Below are 17,490 nucleotides of genomic sequence, written 5' to 3'. Positions count from 1 at the left end.
CCACAAAGGCAATGGATGAACAAAGTCGGGGCACTGAACGGCGGCTTCACAAACTTCTTCAAGCAGTGTATTTCCTTGACTGAGCAGACAAAACCCTACCAAATTTTAGCATGGCCTCAGGTAAGGAATCTCCGACTTCCAAGAATACCGGCAATGAAAATTTGGCGGTGCCAATTCCCGTTAGGAAATTGGCCGCAGGCAACAACAGCACTGGAGATGGAGGCAGACCGTGGACCCCCAACACGGAATTGAGTATCCAGAAACGCAGAAGACCATCTTACGGAACCATTGAGACTGACAGAGAGGCACACTACAATTTGGACTATCCAGTAAATGAGGAGGAGCTTTTGAAGCACCAATTGGACCCCAAGAGCCGTTTTTTCGCCAGATCAAGACCCAGGTCACTCAATTTGCCCAGCTTGCTTCCGTACCAACCAGAGAACCCCAAGGATCGTGCCAAATTCCTCAGTCATATAGTTGCACATCTATATATTGCTGTAAAAAGCTTAGACATTCAAGGATCCGTTCTGATTACCGCCAAAGACTTGGCCTCGCTAAGAAACGTGGCAGGTCTCTCCGACATTGATCTAGCTCTTGAAACGAACCTTTTCGAAATGAACAATGAGCAGGCGAGGTCCACTGATGATGAAGAGACGAACACATATTTTTCACACGAGGATCTCGATGTGGAAGACGAAGAAGAAGATGAGTACGAGGATGATTCTGAGATGGACGATGAGGAGGAGCTCAAAGAGAGTGTGGATGATTTTGACTCAGGGGAAACCTCTCAGCACAAGAAGCTGCCTAAGTCGGCGGCCGTGGTGTCAGTTAGAATCTGGACTCACGAGCTCCTCGTGTGGCTTAAAATGAAATACGACATGCCATTGACCCTCAGAATGGCATTGGCCAGAGTCTACTATGCCATTTGCTGCTGCAGGGGCCAGCATTTAAACTTGCGGGTGTATATCAAGACATTTGAGCTACTTACAAAAGATGTGGATCTTTTGCAAGACGCAGGGTTCACGCTTCCCTGGGAACCTGTCTACTTGGAGCTTGTGAATCATTTCCCGGGGGTGGATGCCTCGTTCGAGTCGTTTGAAAAGAAAGACATGAACCTTCTCCTTAAGTTGGCTGAGAGATCATCGAGTTTCTATCCACAGGAGGCGCTCCCTGAAATATTCAAGCATTTGGGAAGCAAATTCTCCATTCCCAATGCTTCCTTGGTGCTCTCTACCATGTGCATGTTGCCATTGACATTACAAAAGGATGCTAAGTCCGAAACGGATATAAGACACTACCTTTCCGCCTTGTTTTTCATGTGGTCGAAACTTAGCAGGTCTAATGGTGTCGACTCTCATCTCACATCGCGCTTAGGCACAATAGCCATGGCATTCTTGACAAAAGTCTCGAAAGACTCGTCGTTTTCTTCTCAGCATGGGCCGTATGGTGTGTTCACTGAAGGGCAATTTTTGCATTTAATCAACGCCCTCATTAATAGCTTGAGCATCAATGTCCAGAAATTTGGCTCTCTCAAAACGAAGTTCTTCCATGGCTATTCCAGCGCTATTGTGTTCTCCATAAACGGTGAGAGCTCTTTAGAGCGTGGTGGTATCATGGAGCATATCGAGACATTGCTCAACGCCATTGAGAGTTATGTGCATCCGTCAAATAGCGGCGAATGGTCTAGGCCCATCTCAAAGTTCATTTTAAGCTTGATTTACCAATTCCAAAAAAGATACAACTTGGAGAACCAGGCCACTGGGAACCTTTATTCTCTCCCCGACCAACACAAGCTTTCAAAGAAGTTGGTTGAGAGGTTTGTGAGGGATCTTTTGCCCATAGTGAGAACCGGTATTCAGTCCAAGAAAGCAAGTGCAGTTGATGACTACTTGGTGTGTTTGAATCTTCTCGCTTCCATGGATGCCGAGCAAGTTCTTTCGAGCGTTCTCACTGACTTGTATGAGTCTTTAGAAGGGGTTATCTCTACTCACAGAGTGGTAACTGCCCTTCGTTCACTAGACGAGTTGGTGCGGTATTTTGCAAACACACCCATATACAGAGTGCATTTGACTCGCTTATTCACGCTAGCGTTGCCTGGCATTGATTCTAATGACCTTACGAAAACTATGCATACCCTTGAAGCATTTGCAGCAATGGCCAGCTTTGTGCCCATTCACGACCTCACCGACGGTGATGGTGACTCTGCCTTGGCAATCCAATTCACTTCCTCTCAATTGGAGTATTTGCAATCAAAACTATACAGCAACGACGCAGATGTGCGTTTCGATGTCACTCCTGAACTTGAGGAGGAGGCACTCAAGTCCTCATCGACAGCATTTAAGTTGCTCATGAAAACTTTTTTGGAGAGGGTGTTTTTGCTTCTCAGAAATATTCCAGATCCTTCAAAAAGCAATGGATTGGAAAAAGATCTCTGTGACTGTCTCCCAAAATTTCTCTTTATAATGATTGAGTCGATGTCAGACGACATATTCAAGTGCTTTAGGGAAGAGGTCTTCAATTTTGTGCTCGACTATTCCGTACATACTATCGCCGATGTTGTGGGAGAGATTTGTGGCGGTTTGATCAAGCGAGACCCCAAATATTTCAAGCAAATTGCACCAACATTGATCGATCGAGTGATAGAAGAGGTCTCTGAGAATGGCGCTGGGAAAGTTAGGACTGGTATTGATGTTGAGCCCTTGGATCAGCCCCTTTTTTGGAACTTGATTATACTCAATGAATGTATTGGAAATGCGGGAAAATATGTCGTTGCATTGGGCCCAAAATTGAACAAGCTATCCTATTTCTTGATGGACAATGTCAAAGGATCCGTCGTGTTCGCAAGCACTTACATGCTCAATCAGATGCTTCAAGCAGTAACGAAAATGAGAATTAATGAGACGAGACTTATAAATCCTGCCTACGTCGCTAGAAATGGCGTAGACGCAAATTGCTGGGGAGGATTCCAATTTGATGACTACAGATTCTCACGGGAGAATCTCACTTTTGACTGGTTTATACCCGATGAAGAATGTGTGAGGTTTGCCGTGGACACGTTTAAAGCACACATATCCAAAGCCCTACAGAAAATACTGGGAGTTCTCAGAGACATCATCAAGAACAAAGAGGGTACATCTCAGATTTCTTTAGACTTATCTGACGAACTTCGTGTGCATCTCCTTTACCTCGGGTATGGTGTAAGTGGATCTTCATACCTCTTTGATCCTTCCTTCGATGAAGACATCCCAAAATTAAATGATCACAAATATGAGTCATTGCAGCACAGATTACTCTTGCTTAAGCAGCTTCGTGACTTGAAGAGCACCAAGTTCAGTACAAAAGATGAGGCAAGAATAGAGAGTGTCCAGGAAAACTTGCAGAAGATTGTTGATGATATTGAGGGTAAGGATATCATTGATTTCACTGAGGATCTTGAAAAGGTTTTCGATATCGATATGTCTGGATACTTACATTCTCATAAAAGTGACTCAAACGAAAGTATCGATGAAAAACAACCCACTTTTAAGAAACCCATCGCTGTGGGCTCTTTGAGTCAGTCAGACTCTCCAATCAATGAGTCAGCACGAGCAACTCCCATGCTAGGTGGGGTTAATCTCACCACGCTCAATCCAGCCATTACTTTCCGCGAGCGCAAACTCTACACCAGTAGGTACTTCTTTGGTGATGACATTGAGCAGCGCAGAGCAAATGAGATGTACCTCGAGGTACACCGCACACGACACTTAGTCGGGAAAAGTTTGCATATCATTTTCAAGTTCTTGACTACCCATCTTTACGACAACATTCGTATTTTCAAACACTTGCTATATGTTCTCGATATTTGGTTTGCAGATGTTGGACGTGAAAGAAACCTCGACTACAGTCACTCAAGGATATCCTTCACTTACTTGAATGACATCCAGGAGCTCAACAGAGTAAGGAAACCATTCACCAGGCTTACTTTTGGCAGCAGAATCGAATCATACCATCAGATGCGTGTGGCCTTGCACGCGACCTCCAGAAACATGTCTGACCTCGATAAAATATTGATAGAAGATCTCACAAAAGCATCCTGCTCAACATACCTGGCTATATCGGACCGTGCGCAGGCTACTTTGTTAGATGCAATGAAGCGTGTGAACAACTCGTATAATGTCATTGTCAGGACAGCATTTAAGATTCTTTCGAGGGCACTTGAGGAAGACAACCATAAGAAGATCGAAAGTGGATTGAGTATATTCCAACTCAAACGTATCAAATCGAAGATGCAAGGCGACTTTTCTTACCTCGGTAGGTATATTGACATCTTGCACCGTTCCATGCTAGTCGATCGCCCTGAGGTAAGTGAACTTGCCCAAAGACTTTTCCAGAGTTTGAGTGGAACCATTTGCCTTCCCAGTAAGGTATGCTTGATAGATCACGAGATGGTGGATAGCATACGGCCTCCTGATGAATTTATCGACTTGGAAATCAAGGCGGTGACTCTTGCAAAGGAGAAAAAACGGGAAGTGTACGCGGACAAATTTGAGAAAATTGAGGATGCTGTTGTAACCAACGAAAAGCAAAACAATCACTGGAAGTTGAGCTCTCTCAACCTTCAATGTTTGATAGACCTTCAGGTTGACTTCGATGCACCCACAAGGAATGACGTTTTCCAGATTCTCACGAAAGCCTCATCCAGTGATCATCCGCTTATTGTGCGTTTAGCATTAAAGGGAATCAGCAAGCTTCTCAACAAGTTGTTTTTGCTTGGTGCTTACAATTATAATTTGAGTAACGCTTATGACTTGAGCTTCGTGATGAGGGACTTCAAAATAGTAGACACCAAACCAAAAAACAACATGCCATACGCAGAGACATGGAGGCAGGAAGTAACAAATTTTGATACTCCAGACTACTACATTGATCATAAGGCAAGCAGTGGCTGGCTATTTTGGGACGACTCAATGATTGCAGTGAGACCCGAGCCTAATCTTGACCTCAACTTGCGTGAGCAAGATCAAAGAGTGCTTGCTGGCTTTGCCTCTTGCGTGACATCCGAATGGTTTCATAACATTGTCAATCTTTGGGTCACCGATAACGAAGCTAATTCTGCTTTTCAAGGCACAGACGTATTTGCTACGGCAGGGTTAGTTTCACTTATTTCCAATGGCATTGTCGAGACGCTTCGTTTTGATGATCTCATTAATATCATTAAGGATATCTATGTTGAGGACGAAAAAAGTTCACACATCGTCATTTGCGAGTTGATATCAGGATTACTTATTGCGTCGAAGTTCACTTCTCCAGAACTTGCGAAAAAAAGAGATGAATTCTTGGTGGCTTTCTTGACCAACTTGTTCGAAAATGACTTGACTCCGGAGACGAAAAATATCTGGACAATTTTCTCTTGGTGGATTCCTTCTCACGTGGATTGCAAGAGGTTTCCTGAAGTGCTCAAAGTGTTGATAGACTTTAGACTCGACAACGACTCCAACTCCGCTTTAATCAAGTCCACTAGACTAAGCTACATTCGCTCGGTTGTGGCTTCCATGACGTGGGCATATCCTTCTCCTGGTCACATTCTCGAGTTGTGTTTCAAGAACCTCACAAACAAGTCACAAGCTATAAGGGAACAAATTGGGTCCTTAATCGCGGTGACATCATTTTCATTTTACGGAGAGTCAATGAAAGATTGTGCCTCTTTTGTTCAAGCTTGTAATGAGGAACTGGAGTACATGTACAGAAGAAGTATGGAACACACTCTCTTTCAAAAGCTACCCGACTTGTTTGAGCAAGTCGAGGCGTGGAGATTGCAGGTGAAGGACTTATCAGCACATGAGATCCTCAACTCTGAGTACATCTGTGCAGCTACCACGATCTTGTCGTGGTTGAATCAAGCCCTCAACACGAGCATCGCTATCCAATATCAAGAGTTTGTCAGCAAGTACATTGCTCCATTCCTATTGCACTTGACTGCCATGAAAGATGTTTGTCAGCTCGGAAACATTGAGCCCATTTCTACTTTTAAGAAGGTGTCTCAGATACCCTTTGAATCAAAGTGCTTGGAAGAGGTGGTTGTCATGTTGGAGAAATTGAGCAAGGACAGCTTAAACAACGTTCAGTTCTTCATTTTAGGAGAGTTCATTGAAACTATTTACTTCAAGAACCTTTTCTTCCTCTCCAAATTGCAAAGACAACGCATTTTTGATTTGACCGTGACCCTCATGTACCACAAAAACCTCGAAATTCGTGAGGCGGCCTCATCAACCTTCTCTGGATTGGTGCACACTTCTCCTCCAAGCGTGATAGATGAGCTTGTGGAGGTATACAAAAATCGGTTCGCCGCTGATTTGGATCGTGTGAGAAAACAACATCGGAAAACAGGCTTCAAGAACGTCAGCAATGCCGAAACGATTATCATGCACGGAGCTACTCTCGGGCTCGGTGCTCTTGTTCATGCATTTTCCTTCCAGTCACCCCCACCGCCATGGATACCCGAGCTTCTCACTCTCTTATCGAACAAGGCTTCAGGTGTCGTTGGAGCCGTGGGAAGAACTGCCAAAGAGACTCTTGGGAAGTTTAAGAAGACCAGACAAGACACATGGCACGTTGATAGCAAGGTCTTTTCAGAATCTCAAATGCAAGACTTGGAAGGAGTGTTGTGGAAGAGCTACTTCATTTGATGGTACAAAATCTAGCACTGTCAGTGTGAATGCTATCATATATTATAATACAAGAATTACTTAAGCACTTGAAGGATTTCGAGGAAAGTGTGCTTCTCCGGGTCTGATAGACCGTCGAAGATCATACTATGCAACGGAGGATTCTGAGATTGAAGGGTGGAATAGAATTCCTTAAATGCATCAAACGGATTGATTGCATCTAGAGGCGTAGTGGCTAAGGGATCCTCGTAGACAGGTTCATCCTCTTCTGTGAAGCCAGATTGAGTCAACTTATTGTTTTCTTGCTTCAAGAAATCAAGGTACTCGTCGGTGCTGGCGTCCTTTGAGTTTTCGAAATGCTGGTCTTCGTCATCCAAATCCTCAAATTCCCCTTCCTCAAAATCTCTGTTGAAATCATGGGTTGTTGGAAAGTCTGCTTCATTAAACTCGACTCTTTGCTTCTCAAATGCCTTAATGGCTCCCGGTAAAGTTGTGTACAACTTAGCCAAGCCAGAGCCAATATGCTGACCGAGACTTGGGTTGCTCAGCATGGCCTCGCTGTTGTTTGTCAAGCTGATCAACCCAAGAATCAGCACCTTTATGTCGTAAACACGCTTCAAAAGAGGTATAAGAGCAAACCAAGTCTCCATGAATGTGTTCAAGTAGTTGTTTTGCTGCAAAGCGGCCAACGTAGAGGTGGAATCATAAATCAAACAAGAAACGATGAAGTTGATTTTCCCAACCGTCATGGCGTTATTCTTCACGTGCTGGGAGTCGCCTTTCCCTCCAACGATGACGGGTAACATCATGCCAAACAACTTCAGAAGATAAACGACAGAGTTTCCGTGCAAGGAAAGGACAAAGGTCTGTGCCAATTCGAGGGCGAGCACAATGTCATTGTAGCTCACGTCCTCGTCACCCAGGACGATCACGTTGATGATGGAAAGCAACTTGGATGCAATCTCGGGATTCTCTGCGATATCTTGGGATCCGAAAACCATGTAGTTTCTCAAACATTGTGAGAGCTCCTCAGTGTACATGAGAGCGATACCCTCATCGAAGGATCTCGCTAAATGAACAAAATGTCTCCACATAGTGGGGCTCACTGAGCGAAGAAGGAAGATAGAGTTCTCAATAAGTTCACCAACTTCCGCGAGGAAGTCATCCAAATCATTAGTAAGAACGTACTCGATGACAGGGGAAAATGTCTCCTCGAGGCGGATGCAAACCTCTTTGGAATTTTCAAATGACAACGAGATTGTGATCATGGTGTTCAAAAGACCAATCGCCGCCATGATCTTGTCTGCAGAGTCGTTATAGTCTCCGTCAAAATCGTCTACATCCACATTGGCAGCATCGTTCACTTCCACAGCCAATCTCATGAACTGGTTGACTAGATTTTGCATCAAGTCTACGCCAAATGGTTGCAATTGTTCGGAGAAATTTTCGACACATTCTTGCATTACCATGGAGATGGCCTCATTGTCGAGTTCCTTAGTGAGCTCGAGCAACTTGGACATTGTTGGCAAAATCATCTGCGATAACGTTTCTTTGAATTTTGGGATATGCATAAACGCTTGAATCGCTAGCGCACTTTCCAACATCACAGCAAGGTGTACGTCGGTAGCGTCTGACGTGAATGGCTTGAGAATACCATGGAACAATACCTGGAACGTCTGAGGGTCTTTAAAGGGCAAGTCATCAAATTTAGAGCAAACCTCTAGCGCACGACACTTGAGAAACTCGTGTTTTGATGAAATGCTGGGTAAAATCAAAGTTTTCATGAAATTTTCCATCTGAGATAAATATGGCAGATTTGCGTTGGTCAAATTATGGGAGATGCCGCCAATAAGACGAAATGCGCCTTCCTTCTTCTTCGCCACTTCCAAGGTCTCATCTTGTGCTTGTAGAGACGAGAGCTCTGAGTAAGCAAACTGCATGACTGGCTCCAACGTAGATTTCTTGCGTTTGCTGACCAACGTTGCCAATAACCCTAACGCAGCGACATCTGGAGCATTTTCATCGTAAATTTCAAGCTTAGAGCTGATATACTCATTGGGGTCCTCTTCAAACAACTCTAGCGTTTCGTCGCTAGGGCACAACAAGGGGTATATGAGATGGGATACAATAGTCTCGAAGCATGGCTTGAGGTATCCCCAAGACTCCTTCTGAGTGACACTATGACTCAAGAACTCCAAAAGGTGGTACAATGCTGTTCCAGGAAGCCACCTTGTGCCAGCACACCATTGTTCCACTAAGGACAAATAAATATTCATCAAGTGAGGCACGAACTCAGCGGTGAAAAGAGTACGAAACCCTTCATACTTCATCTTCAGAGACAAGTCACGGGTGCCGTAGCGACGAAATAATCGTTCCATGTTGGCGATCGACCACTTGTAGCACTTCGAGATTTCCAACTGGTTCTTCTCCCTCTCTGTGAGATTCGATGTCTTGACGTAGTCTGGCGGGGCCCTTTTGATCACATCACAATGGAATTGGCCCCACGAAACAAGCATCTCTTGTGTCTGAAGCACTTTCGGCAAGTCAAAGTAGGTAACGAACTTGTAAGTCTTGAGAATGAGCTTCAAGATCTCTGCATACTCTTCCGTGAGTTCCAGCTCCAAAAGCGCATTACCCACGTTGAGCAAGTGTGGGAAAGCCTCGACAATCATCGGGTCCAAGTGCTTTTCTCTTTCACTATTGTTGATCCACCGGTAGTAACGAGTAATCTCCGAAAAGCACAACACACCCACATACAACGACACAGGAGAATCGTGTCTTTGCAAAGCCGCTGCAGTCTGCTGAAGCAAGTCGGGCCAGCGAGCAGGAAACTCGAAACTTACCAACACCCGCAATACAGGCACCAATTGCTGTCTCAGATGATGGTCGATCTTGTGCATGGTTGGAATGATACGATCCTTGATGACAGGCTTCTCTCCTTCGTCTATGCGATGCTGAGGGTGGTTCCAGTACCTGACCACTTGGTTTTTAAAATACACCGCAGCTGCCTGGCGCAAAGCCGGGTTTTCCGAGGTCCCAATCACATCCAAGCAGGCGCCCAAGAAGCCTGGGGTGGCCGAGATGTACTTGAGGTTTTCCTCGGCTTTTTGACGCACGCTCTGCGACGCCTGTAAAGTGTCAGCGAATAGCTGCTCGAGTTTGCTCAGGTCCATAGGTTCTTAGAGGTTGAAGACCCTGGCGATGGGCTGGTGGATAGGGTAGCAGGTTGGATGAAAAAAGTTACTATGTGTAGTGCTGTGTACAGGTGATGATGGAGGAGGGGGGGGGGGGATCAAGCAGGAGCAATGGACCGTAGTCTTTTTTTAGTTTCTCGATGATGTGAAAATTACCATGCTCTTTAGGTTCCTGCGATGCTCCTGTGATGCTCCTTTGATGTTCGTTTGACGTTTATGTGGATATTGGGACTCGGCACTTGCTGCGAAAGAGGCCTATGAGAAGAGTACGAGTACCGCTAACGGAATGGAATTAAATACAGTGGAGAAGGTAGAGCAATTTGGGACTTTGGGTGATAGGAAGGTGCTCTTAAAAGGACAGTGATAGCTCAAGAGAGAAGCTGAATTCTTTTCGTTATCGACTGCTTAACTGTAGTGTGGTGAATGGAAATGTATAAATCTACCGCATTTGCAGTTTTCATCTTGTGTTAGACCTTCAAGAATGTGCTGAAGAAAAGTTCTTTGACGGATTTGAATTATTTTTGCAACCACAAGGTTTTGATTTTTAATACCGCTTTGTATTTTATAATTATTCAGACTGGCACCACATGGCTGCAAAAAAGAAGGACTTTTTCCTAGAGAAAGTAGAATCATGAACTGACACCAAACAAATCTCTTGATGAGGGTTATGGAATGATGATTTTTTTCATAGACAAAGAGCTCAATTGCTGAAAAATGAACACAAAGAAAAACCAGCATATCTTCTTCTAAGGGCATCGATACTAGTGCCAACTTCGGTGTATGATAACTTCTACAAAGAATGCCTAGTTGTTGCCAATGAATGCTCAATGGCAGAATGAAGTGTCTCAATATTACATGTAAAATATTTCTATCTGTGGGTTTGAGCTCCCCGACGCTTGGGCATGACCCGTATAAGTATCGTTTTTCACGTTCTTGTCGTAAGACTCCACTATCCTTCGTTCTAACCACCTTTTGAAAACATTGTGGACTGAATCATCTTTTTCGTCTCGATTTACACCTTCTATTGGAACACTGGAGTGTTGAAGCATCAACAAAAGCTCGCAGCAGCATTTGCTCCCAGAAATCAGTAGTTTCCCTGGCGCTTTGCTTCCTCCGTATGTTCATCAATGTCAATGGCGTCCCACGGATACGCAATCCACACGTCATCTACGTCTGTGCCTGCTATGTACCTGCCCTTCTCGCCGAATTCGGCGGGAAGCTGTGCTCTCTTCTCTTTCCTCTTGTTATGGAGCACAAACACAGAAAACTGCGTGCTTCCCACCTTTCCCATCTTTTCCTCGAGCTCTTTCACATCCCTCTGCAATTCGGTCACCGCGTAATGTAGCGTTGTTCTAGTATCGTCGACTTCATCCACTATAATCACATTCTTCCCCACAAGCAGATCCATGTGCTGATTCAAGTTTCGAAATCCAACCACTGCGTTCTCACCACCTCTTTTCCAATCTTCTCCTCGTCCCCCATTTGCTCATACAACGAGAGCCCAATGGCCTGGATGGGGATGTTCTTTTGCCGTCTTCTTTCAAGAAAGACCGGAGGATTCTCGCTGGGATGAATCCGCCGCCGCCAATGGCGATGATAAGGTCTATGGAGCGGCCCGACTGCTTGATTTCCGCCGCAGCTTGCTGGCAAAGCTTGTGCACGATGTTGTAGGAGATGTAGAGCTTGGACATGGGTGGGTTGGAGATAATGCGATGAGATTGATCTGAGCATGTGAGGGTGTGAACTGATCAACAGCAAAGATATGCCAAAATCTAAAAAGAGGCTGCTTCGAAAGATATGATTACTGCTGATTTTGATTACACGGGCTGGACTGAAACGCATCGGAATTGCTCTTTTCTAACGTCACCCATTGCTTGAATTACACAAGTTCATGTCGCTCTTGTCATTAGTCTATATTATGCCTCCTCGTCGAAGCTCACAAACTCGTCATCTGAAGCCTCGTCCTCGCCTGCAATGCTCTCATCTCCAACGTCGACGCTGTCAAAATCGTCGTTTTCTCCATTGGCGTACACAATCAGCTCCTCCACGTTCGCAGACTGATCAGCCAAAGAGTTCTCTTCCTCTTCGTCGTCCTCCTCTTCGCTTTCAATCTCTGCCAATTGCTCTTCGGCCTGCGCCACCTGGCTCCTGAACTCTGCGTGTGCCTTGAGCAATTGTAAACGGCCTTGAAGCGCCAACAACCTCGACATCATCGTCATGCCGTCTTCGAAACTTCTCTGAAGCTTTTTTAGGTATTCCCGTAGCAGCTCCTGCTTCAGAATGTAGCCACCGTGCGTAAGAAGGATCCATTTGAGCCATATGGAGAGCAGGCTTTTGCTCAGCGGGTCTGCGCCCACCTTCAGACTGACTATGGTGAACAAGTTCTTGACGAGCAACTCTCTGTGTTCACTCTGGGAGAAGAGCCGGAAAGTCTCTTTGATGTTTTCTTCGTCGTCGTTGCTCAGACAAAGACGAAGCACTTTGCTTCTCAGAATCTTTGGGGCCGTTATAAGTGCCGTGAGCTTGTTGTAAAGCTCCAGCGGTGGGAGATTCTCAATACGCACTGCTTTGCTGTCGTTGAGCGAGAGATCTGACCCGGTGGTCTTTTTTGATTTTTTCAGTTTGGACTGTTTCGCCTGGATTTGCAAGAGCAGTGGGAGCTCTGCAATGCATCTGAATTCTGGCTGATTTCTGTCGTAGACCACAGCCACGTACCCTGAACTCTGAGAAAAAAGGTTCTCCACGGGTCCCTGCAAAGTGTTCACAAGCTCGGTTTTTGTGAATACTTGTGTGCAATTTGCCGTGAAAGCAACGATCTGGTTATCGCCAAGTTTATTAAGCTTGGTGACCTCACCAGCACACTCAAGGGTAGCAACCTGCTCGCTCGAGTTGTTGAGATCGTAAACGTTAATTATGCTGGAGCCTTGTGAGGCCACATAGAGGTAAGTTTTCGCCTGCTTGATATCGCATATGGGGCTGCCGGTCTGGATCTTAGCTATTTGCGTATTCTTAGCAGGGTCCACAAGCACCAACTGGGAGTGGCCGTAGGCTAGCAAGTCTTTCTTGTGGGCCGATACGGGCTGAATGCAAGTGATTGTCATTTTGGGACCTTAATTTGTTTCGATATGTTTTGCGTGGAGATGTTATATTCTATAAGAGCATCTGGAGTATGAGCCCAGAAACAGTTAGGCGTCGACGAGCCGGCCACAAGATACACCTCCTTGAGCTCTGTGATGCGATGGAGGGGCGTGTCTGAGTAAGGTGAGAGCACCAACACCTCGCTGTTGTTCAAAACCAACGCCAAAAGCCCCTGAGGGCTGTGTTCGTTATTTTTTGTGCCATTGCTGTCTGCCGTTCTCTTTTTCGATTTCTTCTTCTGCTCGACATCATTGAACCATGATACGCTTGTGATCGATGCCTGGCGCTCGAGATCGAACCTCTGGACTACTTCACCACCCAGTGGCCCATTTCCGCTGGAGAAAACATGCATGTGCACCTCGTTACGAGACATTTTCAGAATCACGCTGGCCACAAGCGTGCCGCTCGCGTTGGCCCTGGTGAACGCAGTCATGGTGAAGAGGGAATGGTAGTAGGTTGAAAAAAGTGTATACTCGCGATGCCCTCTACAAGCAGGACCCGATGGGAGAAGAGGAGATCCAGAAGGTGATGGTAACATGAGCGGGAGGAAGTGAATGAAGGAAATGAATTAATTTTCTCTGAATATAAACCTCAATAATCCGCTTAATGAGATCTTGGTTGTTGATGGTGATGGGTGGATGTAGATGTGGATGCGAGGATCACTATGAAGATGGTATGAATATGAATATGGTACTCCATGATTCATTAAAGTAAGGATGACAATGTCCAGCAATTTTGCAGACTACTATAGCTAAGAATATCGTGAGTTGCAATCATTTCATGTGTACAGATTTTGACCTCTTGCTCCATAGCTCATGCACTGTAGTGTCTTGAAGGAGTTTCGCAGCCATTCATCAGAACATCTACAGCTCAGACTAGAAGTAAGTAAAACAATTTGTACGTTTTTTGTCGATTCACCTTTGTCAATTTATCCTGAACTCAAAAGGATTTACGAATAAATCAATGAATAAAATCGTTTGTATTAATTATCCTTCTACTACATGTCTTCTTATAGCTGAAAACATCAACCATACTCCTAGCAGCTCCACTAAGAGCTTTATGAAGGTAAACATCGAGAGTTTGGTACACATATTGCTCTAATTGATGTCGGCTGTAGCTGTGGTGACAAAGTACTTCTTGAAGTGAATAATTGTTCGCTAATGCTGAAGATTACGATGGAACGCTCACTAATGAAAAGCTGGCCCAATGCATTTCCAAAGCAAGGTACCTACAGATGAGACTGCTAGACCATCTATGATATTTAAATTTAATTAATGAAAAATCCTTCAAATCATCATTCAAGTACCGAATTCCAGGTGCCTCGTGTGAAGACCTTCCTGTGTAGTACCTGCATACAATCACCAGTCCAGCCTGGCATCGGGAGATAAGTTTTGAGGGTTATGACAGCTTTCGATAATATATTTGAAGTTACCCTATTACCATTGGAGTTTGGAATAGCCTCAGAATGTTTAAGTTTAATGCTCATTGCTCTCTTTGAATGAGTAACATTCTCGTTGCTGCACATGGGCCCAACCTTATTCCTGCAAATCACGAATCATCTGCCTACGAAGTCTCCATTGGAGCCAGTAACAGACCCAATCACTATTTTAGCCACGAGCTTTATGAGCAAATGAAATCCTCGCCACTTGATTCCCGTTGCAATGGCTGGTTGAAAAAATTCAATAGGAGAATCCTATATAATCACGTGATGCCATCTTAACAACGGTGAAACGCCAACGACACCATTCCTCTGTGGAATTATAAAAGCTCAAAGAAGGTACCTCTCTCCAAATCTCAAGCCCAACCTTCTGCCCCCTCCAAATATTCTCCAGTGTGGAATGGTGTCTCCTTCGATTAAGGTTCCATAGGCTTCGGCCTGCACATACACCACCCACCTCGATGCTCTCAAGGCCTCTACCATGGTTTTTTTTTCGCAATCGTCTTTCACTCTTTTTCTGCCAATTCCCAGTAGTAGATACATCATGTCCGCAGTGAGTGCTTCCAAAGCTAAAAGAGAGGCCAAGCGTGCCGAAAAAGAGGCCGCCAAGGCAGCCGCCGGAAAAACCACAAGAAAGACAAAGAAGCAGGCTCAGAAAGATGCCGAGGAGAAAGATGTCGATTATGCCGCTGCTCAGATTGCCAAGTTGAAGATGCAGACTGACGAGCACGGCTTGTCAGACCGTGTCACCACGGGTGTGTTGGATTCTTTGGAGACTTCGAGAGATATCAAGATTTCATCGCTTTCGCTTCTTTTTCACGGTAAGGTGCTTATCCAGGACTCCACATTGGAATTGAACTATGGTAGAAGATACGGGTTGTTGGGTGAAAATGGGTGTGGTAAGTCCACCTTGTTGAAGTCCCTCGCTGCCAGAGAGTACCCAGTGCCCGAGCACATTGACATTTACCTTTTGAACGAGCCTGCAGAGCCTTCTGAGTTCTCTGCTTTGACCTATGTCGTTAGAGAGGCAGAAGCCGAGCTCAAGAGATTGGAGGACCTTGTTGAGGAAATCATCGTTAAGGACGGTCCAGAGAATCCTGCGCTCGAAGGGTTGTACGAGAAAATCGACTCGATGGACCCATCGACTTTTGAGTCAAGAGCCGCCGTCATCTTGACCGGTTTGGGATTCAACCCTGTCACCATCAACAAGAAGACCAAGGATATGTCTGGTGGATGGAAGATGCGTGTGGCGCTTGCGAAGGCGCTTTTCGTCAAGCCTACTCTTTTGCTTCTTGACGACCCAACGGCCCACTTGGACTTGGCTGCGTGTGTGTGGTTGGAAGAGTACTTGAAGAGATGGGAGTCTACGTTGATCTTGGTTTCTCACTCTCAGGATTTCTTGAACGGTGTTTGTACCAACATGATCGATATGAGATTGAAGGTTCTCACCCAGTACGGTGGTAACTACGACTCGTACGTCAAGACAAGACAGGAGTTGGAAACCAACCAGATGAAGCAATACCACAAGCAACAGGAGGAAATCGCTCATATCAAGAAATTCATTGCCTCCGCCGGTACCTATGCCAACTTGGTCAGACAGGCCAAGTCCAGACAGAAGATTTTGGACAAGATGGAGGCCGATGGTTTGATTCAGCCTGTTGTTCCCGACAAGGTCTTCTCCTTCCGTTTCCCAGATGTCGAAAAGTTGCCACCTCCAGTGTTGGCTTTTGACAACATGTCTTTCTCCTACACGGGTAAAGAAGAGGACAATCTCTACGAAAACTTGGACATTGGTATCGATATGGACTCCCGTGTTGCCCTTGTGGGCCCCAACGGTGTTGGTAAGTCCACCTTGTTGAAATTGTTTCAAGGTAAATTGACCCCTCAGAAGGGTAGAGTCATTCAGCACACACACATCAAGTTGGGTGTCTACTCGCAGCACTCTCAGGACCAATTGGACTTGACCAAGACCCCATTGGAGTTTGTCAGAGACAGATTTTCCCACATTTCTCAGGACTTCCAGTACTGGAGACAGCAATTGGGTCGTTACGGTTTGACCGGTGAGGGCCAGACTTCTCAAATGGCCACCTTGTCTGAGGGTCAAAGATCAAGAGTTGTGTTTGCTCTTTTAGCCATTGAGGCCCCTAACTTAATTTTGTTGGACGAGCCCACTAACGGTTTGGACTTGGCCACCATTGATTCTTTGGCTGAGGCCATCAATGCCTTCAACGGTGGTGTTGTCGTTGTGTCCCACGATTTCAGATTGTTGGACAAGGTCGCTAAGGACATTTTCGTCATTGAGAACAAGACCGCCACCAAATGGGACGGCTCCATCTTGGACTACAAGAAGAAGTTGGCCCAGGAAGTGGTGCTTTAATGAAATGGTTTGTATTTAATGGTATGCGGGTCAAACATCAATACTTTTGTAGAATTTTTTGCCGTTGGAGGTGATTCTTATCACATGCTTGGTCTTCTTGGAGCTGATGATTAAAAAGGGTTCGAATCTGGCCTGGGATTGAGCATTTGGCCCTTCATCTTAAGTTCATGGCTATTTTTCGACTTTGGGATGCTAAAGATCATCAAGTCATTAGGAAGCATGTCTTTCCTTATTCCATATGGAAAGTAAGCGTTTCAACTGAAATAACTGTAAAGCATGTAAAATACAAAAGAAAAGGCCATCAAGACAAAAAAAATGGACGAGTCCGGATTCGAACCGGAGACCTTTCGCATGCTAAGCGAACGCGCTACCAACTACGCCACACGCCCAAGGAAGAAGTGGTCCCTAGCAGGATCGAACTGCTGATCTTGGCGTTATTAGCACCACGCCTTAACCAACTGGGCCAAGGGACCGACTCTAAAGTAGGACAGAAAGCTAACGGATTATGACATCTTTTACATGACATTTGAATTAGCCCTAAAAAAAGTTCTTTTTCATTTTCTTATCTAATAAACAATTCAATATTAGCTGATTTCTTTTTTGTGATCTTCTTCGCCAAATATTTGCCAAAAAGGCGCGATTTTTAAGTTCACCCCGGTACGATAGGAAACAACAGGCAATTTTTGGATCAAACATGCT

General features: G+C 45.1%; 5 protein-coding genes and 2 non-coding genes across 7 annotated transcripts; 2 read left to right on the top strand and 5 right to left on the bottom strand. All coding sequences in view use genetic code 12, as the record gives it.

Annotated features, from left to right (window-relative positions):
* Positions 1 to 110: 110 nt before the first annotated feature.
* On the top strand, positions 111 to 6,665 carry BLM3 (Blm3p; the record flags this gene model as incomplete). The annotated part of the gene is made up of 1 exon (XM_029036164.2): positions 111 to 6,665. One exon carries the CDS (start codon positions 111 to 113, stop codon positions 6,663 to 6,665), a length of 6,555 nt encoding a protein of 2,184 aa, XP_028889055.2.
* Positions 6,666 to 6,721: 56 nt separating this feature from the next.
* On the bottom strand, positions 6,722 to 9,817 carry NMD5 (Nmd5p; the record flags this gene model as incomplete). Its single annotated transcript, XM_029036163.2, has 1 exon — positions 6,722 to 9,817. The coding sequence occupies one exon, from the start codon at positions 9,815 to 9,817 to the stop codon at positions 6,722 to 6,724; it is 3,096 nt and encodes a 1,031-aa protein (XP_028889054.2).
* A 1,105-nt stretch (positions 9,818 to 10,922) lies between these two features.
* Positions 10,923 to 11,246, bottom strand: CJI96_0005158 (xanthine phosphoribosyltransferase; the record flags this gene model as incomplete). The annotated part of the gene is made up of 1 exon (XM_029036162.2): positions 10,923 to 11,246. The coding sequence occupies one exon, from the start codon at positions 11,244 to 11,246 to the stop codon at positions 10,923 to 10,925; it is 324 nt and encodes a 107-aa protein (XP_028889053.2).
* Positions 11,247 to 11,754: 508 nt separating this feature from the next.
* UTP9 (Utp9p) lies at positions 11,755 to 13,409 on the bottom strand (the record flags this gene model as incomplete). Its single annotated transcript, XM_054702296.1, has 2 exons — positions 11,755 to 12,918; positions 12,948 to 13,409. The coding sequence occupies 2 exons, from the start codon at positions 13,407 to 13,409 to the stop codon at positions 11,755 to 11,757; spliced, it is 1,626 nt and encodes a 541-aa protein (XP_054558271.1).
* Positions 13,410 to 14,958: 1,549 nt separating this feature from the next.
* KRE30 (ATP-binding cassette family ATPase ARB1) lies at positions 14,959 to 16,791 on the top strand (the record flags this gene model as incomplete). The annotated part of the gene is made up of 1 exon (XM_029036160.2): positions 14,959 to 16,791. The coding sequence occupies one exon, from the start codon at positions 14,959 to 14,961 to the stop codon at positions 16,789 to 16,791; it is 1,833 nt and encodes a 610-aa protein (XP_028889051.2).
* Positions 16,792 to 17,107: 316 nt separating this feature from the next.
* On the bottom strand, positions 17,108 to 17,180 carry CJI96_0005155. The gene has a single exon. It is a non-coding gene; the product is annotated as a tRNA-Ala (tRNA).
* Positions 17,181 to 17,190: 10 nt separating this feature from the next.
* CJI96_0005154 lies at positions 17,191 to 17,264 on the bottom strand. The gene has a single exon. It is a non-coding gene; the product is annotated as a tRNA-Ile (tRNA).
* Between the last annotated feature and the right edge of the window lie 226 nt (positions 17,265 to 17,490).

This window comes from Candidozyma auris, chromosome 7 (assembly GCF_003013715.1).
Source record: "Candidozyma auris chromosome 7, complete sequence".
Classification (NCBI taxonomy): Eukaryota; Fungi; Ascomycota; class Pichiomycetes; order Serinales; family Metschnikowiaceae; genus Candidozyma; species Candidozyma auris.
Note: the sequence above shows the minus strand (reverse complement) of the source record. Positions and strands in the feature narration are given on the sequence as shown.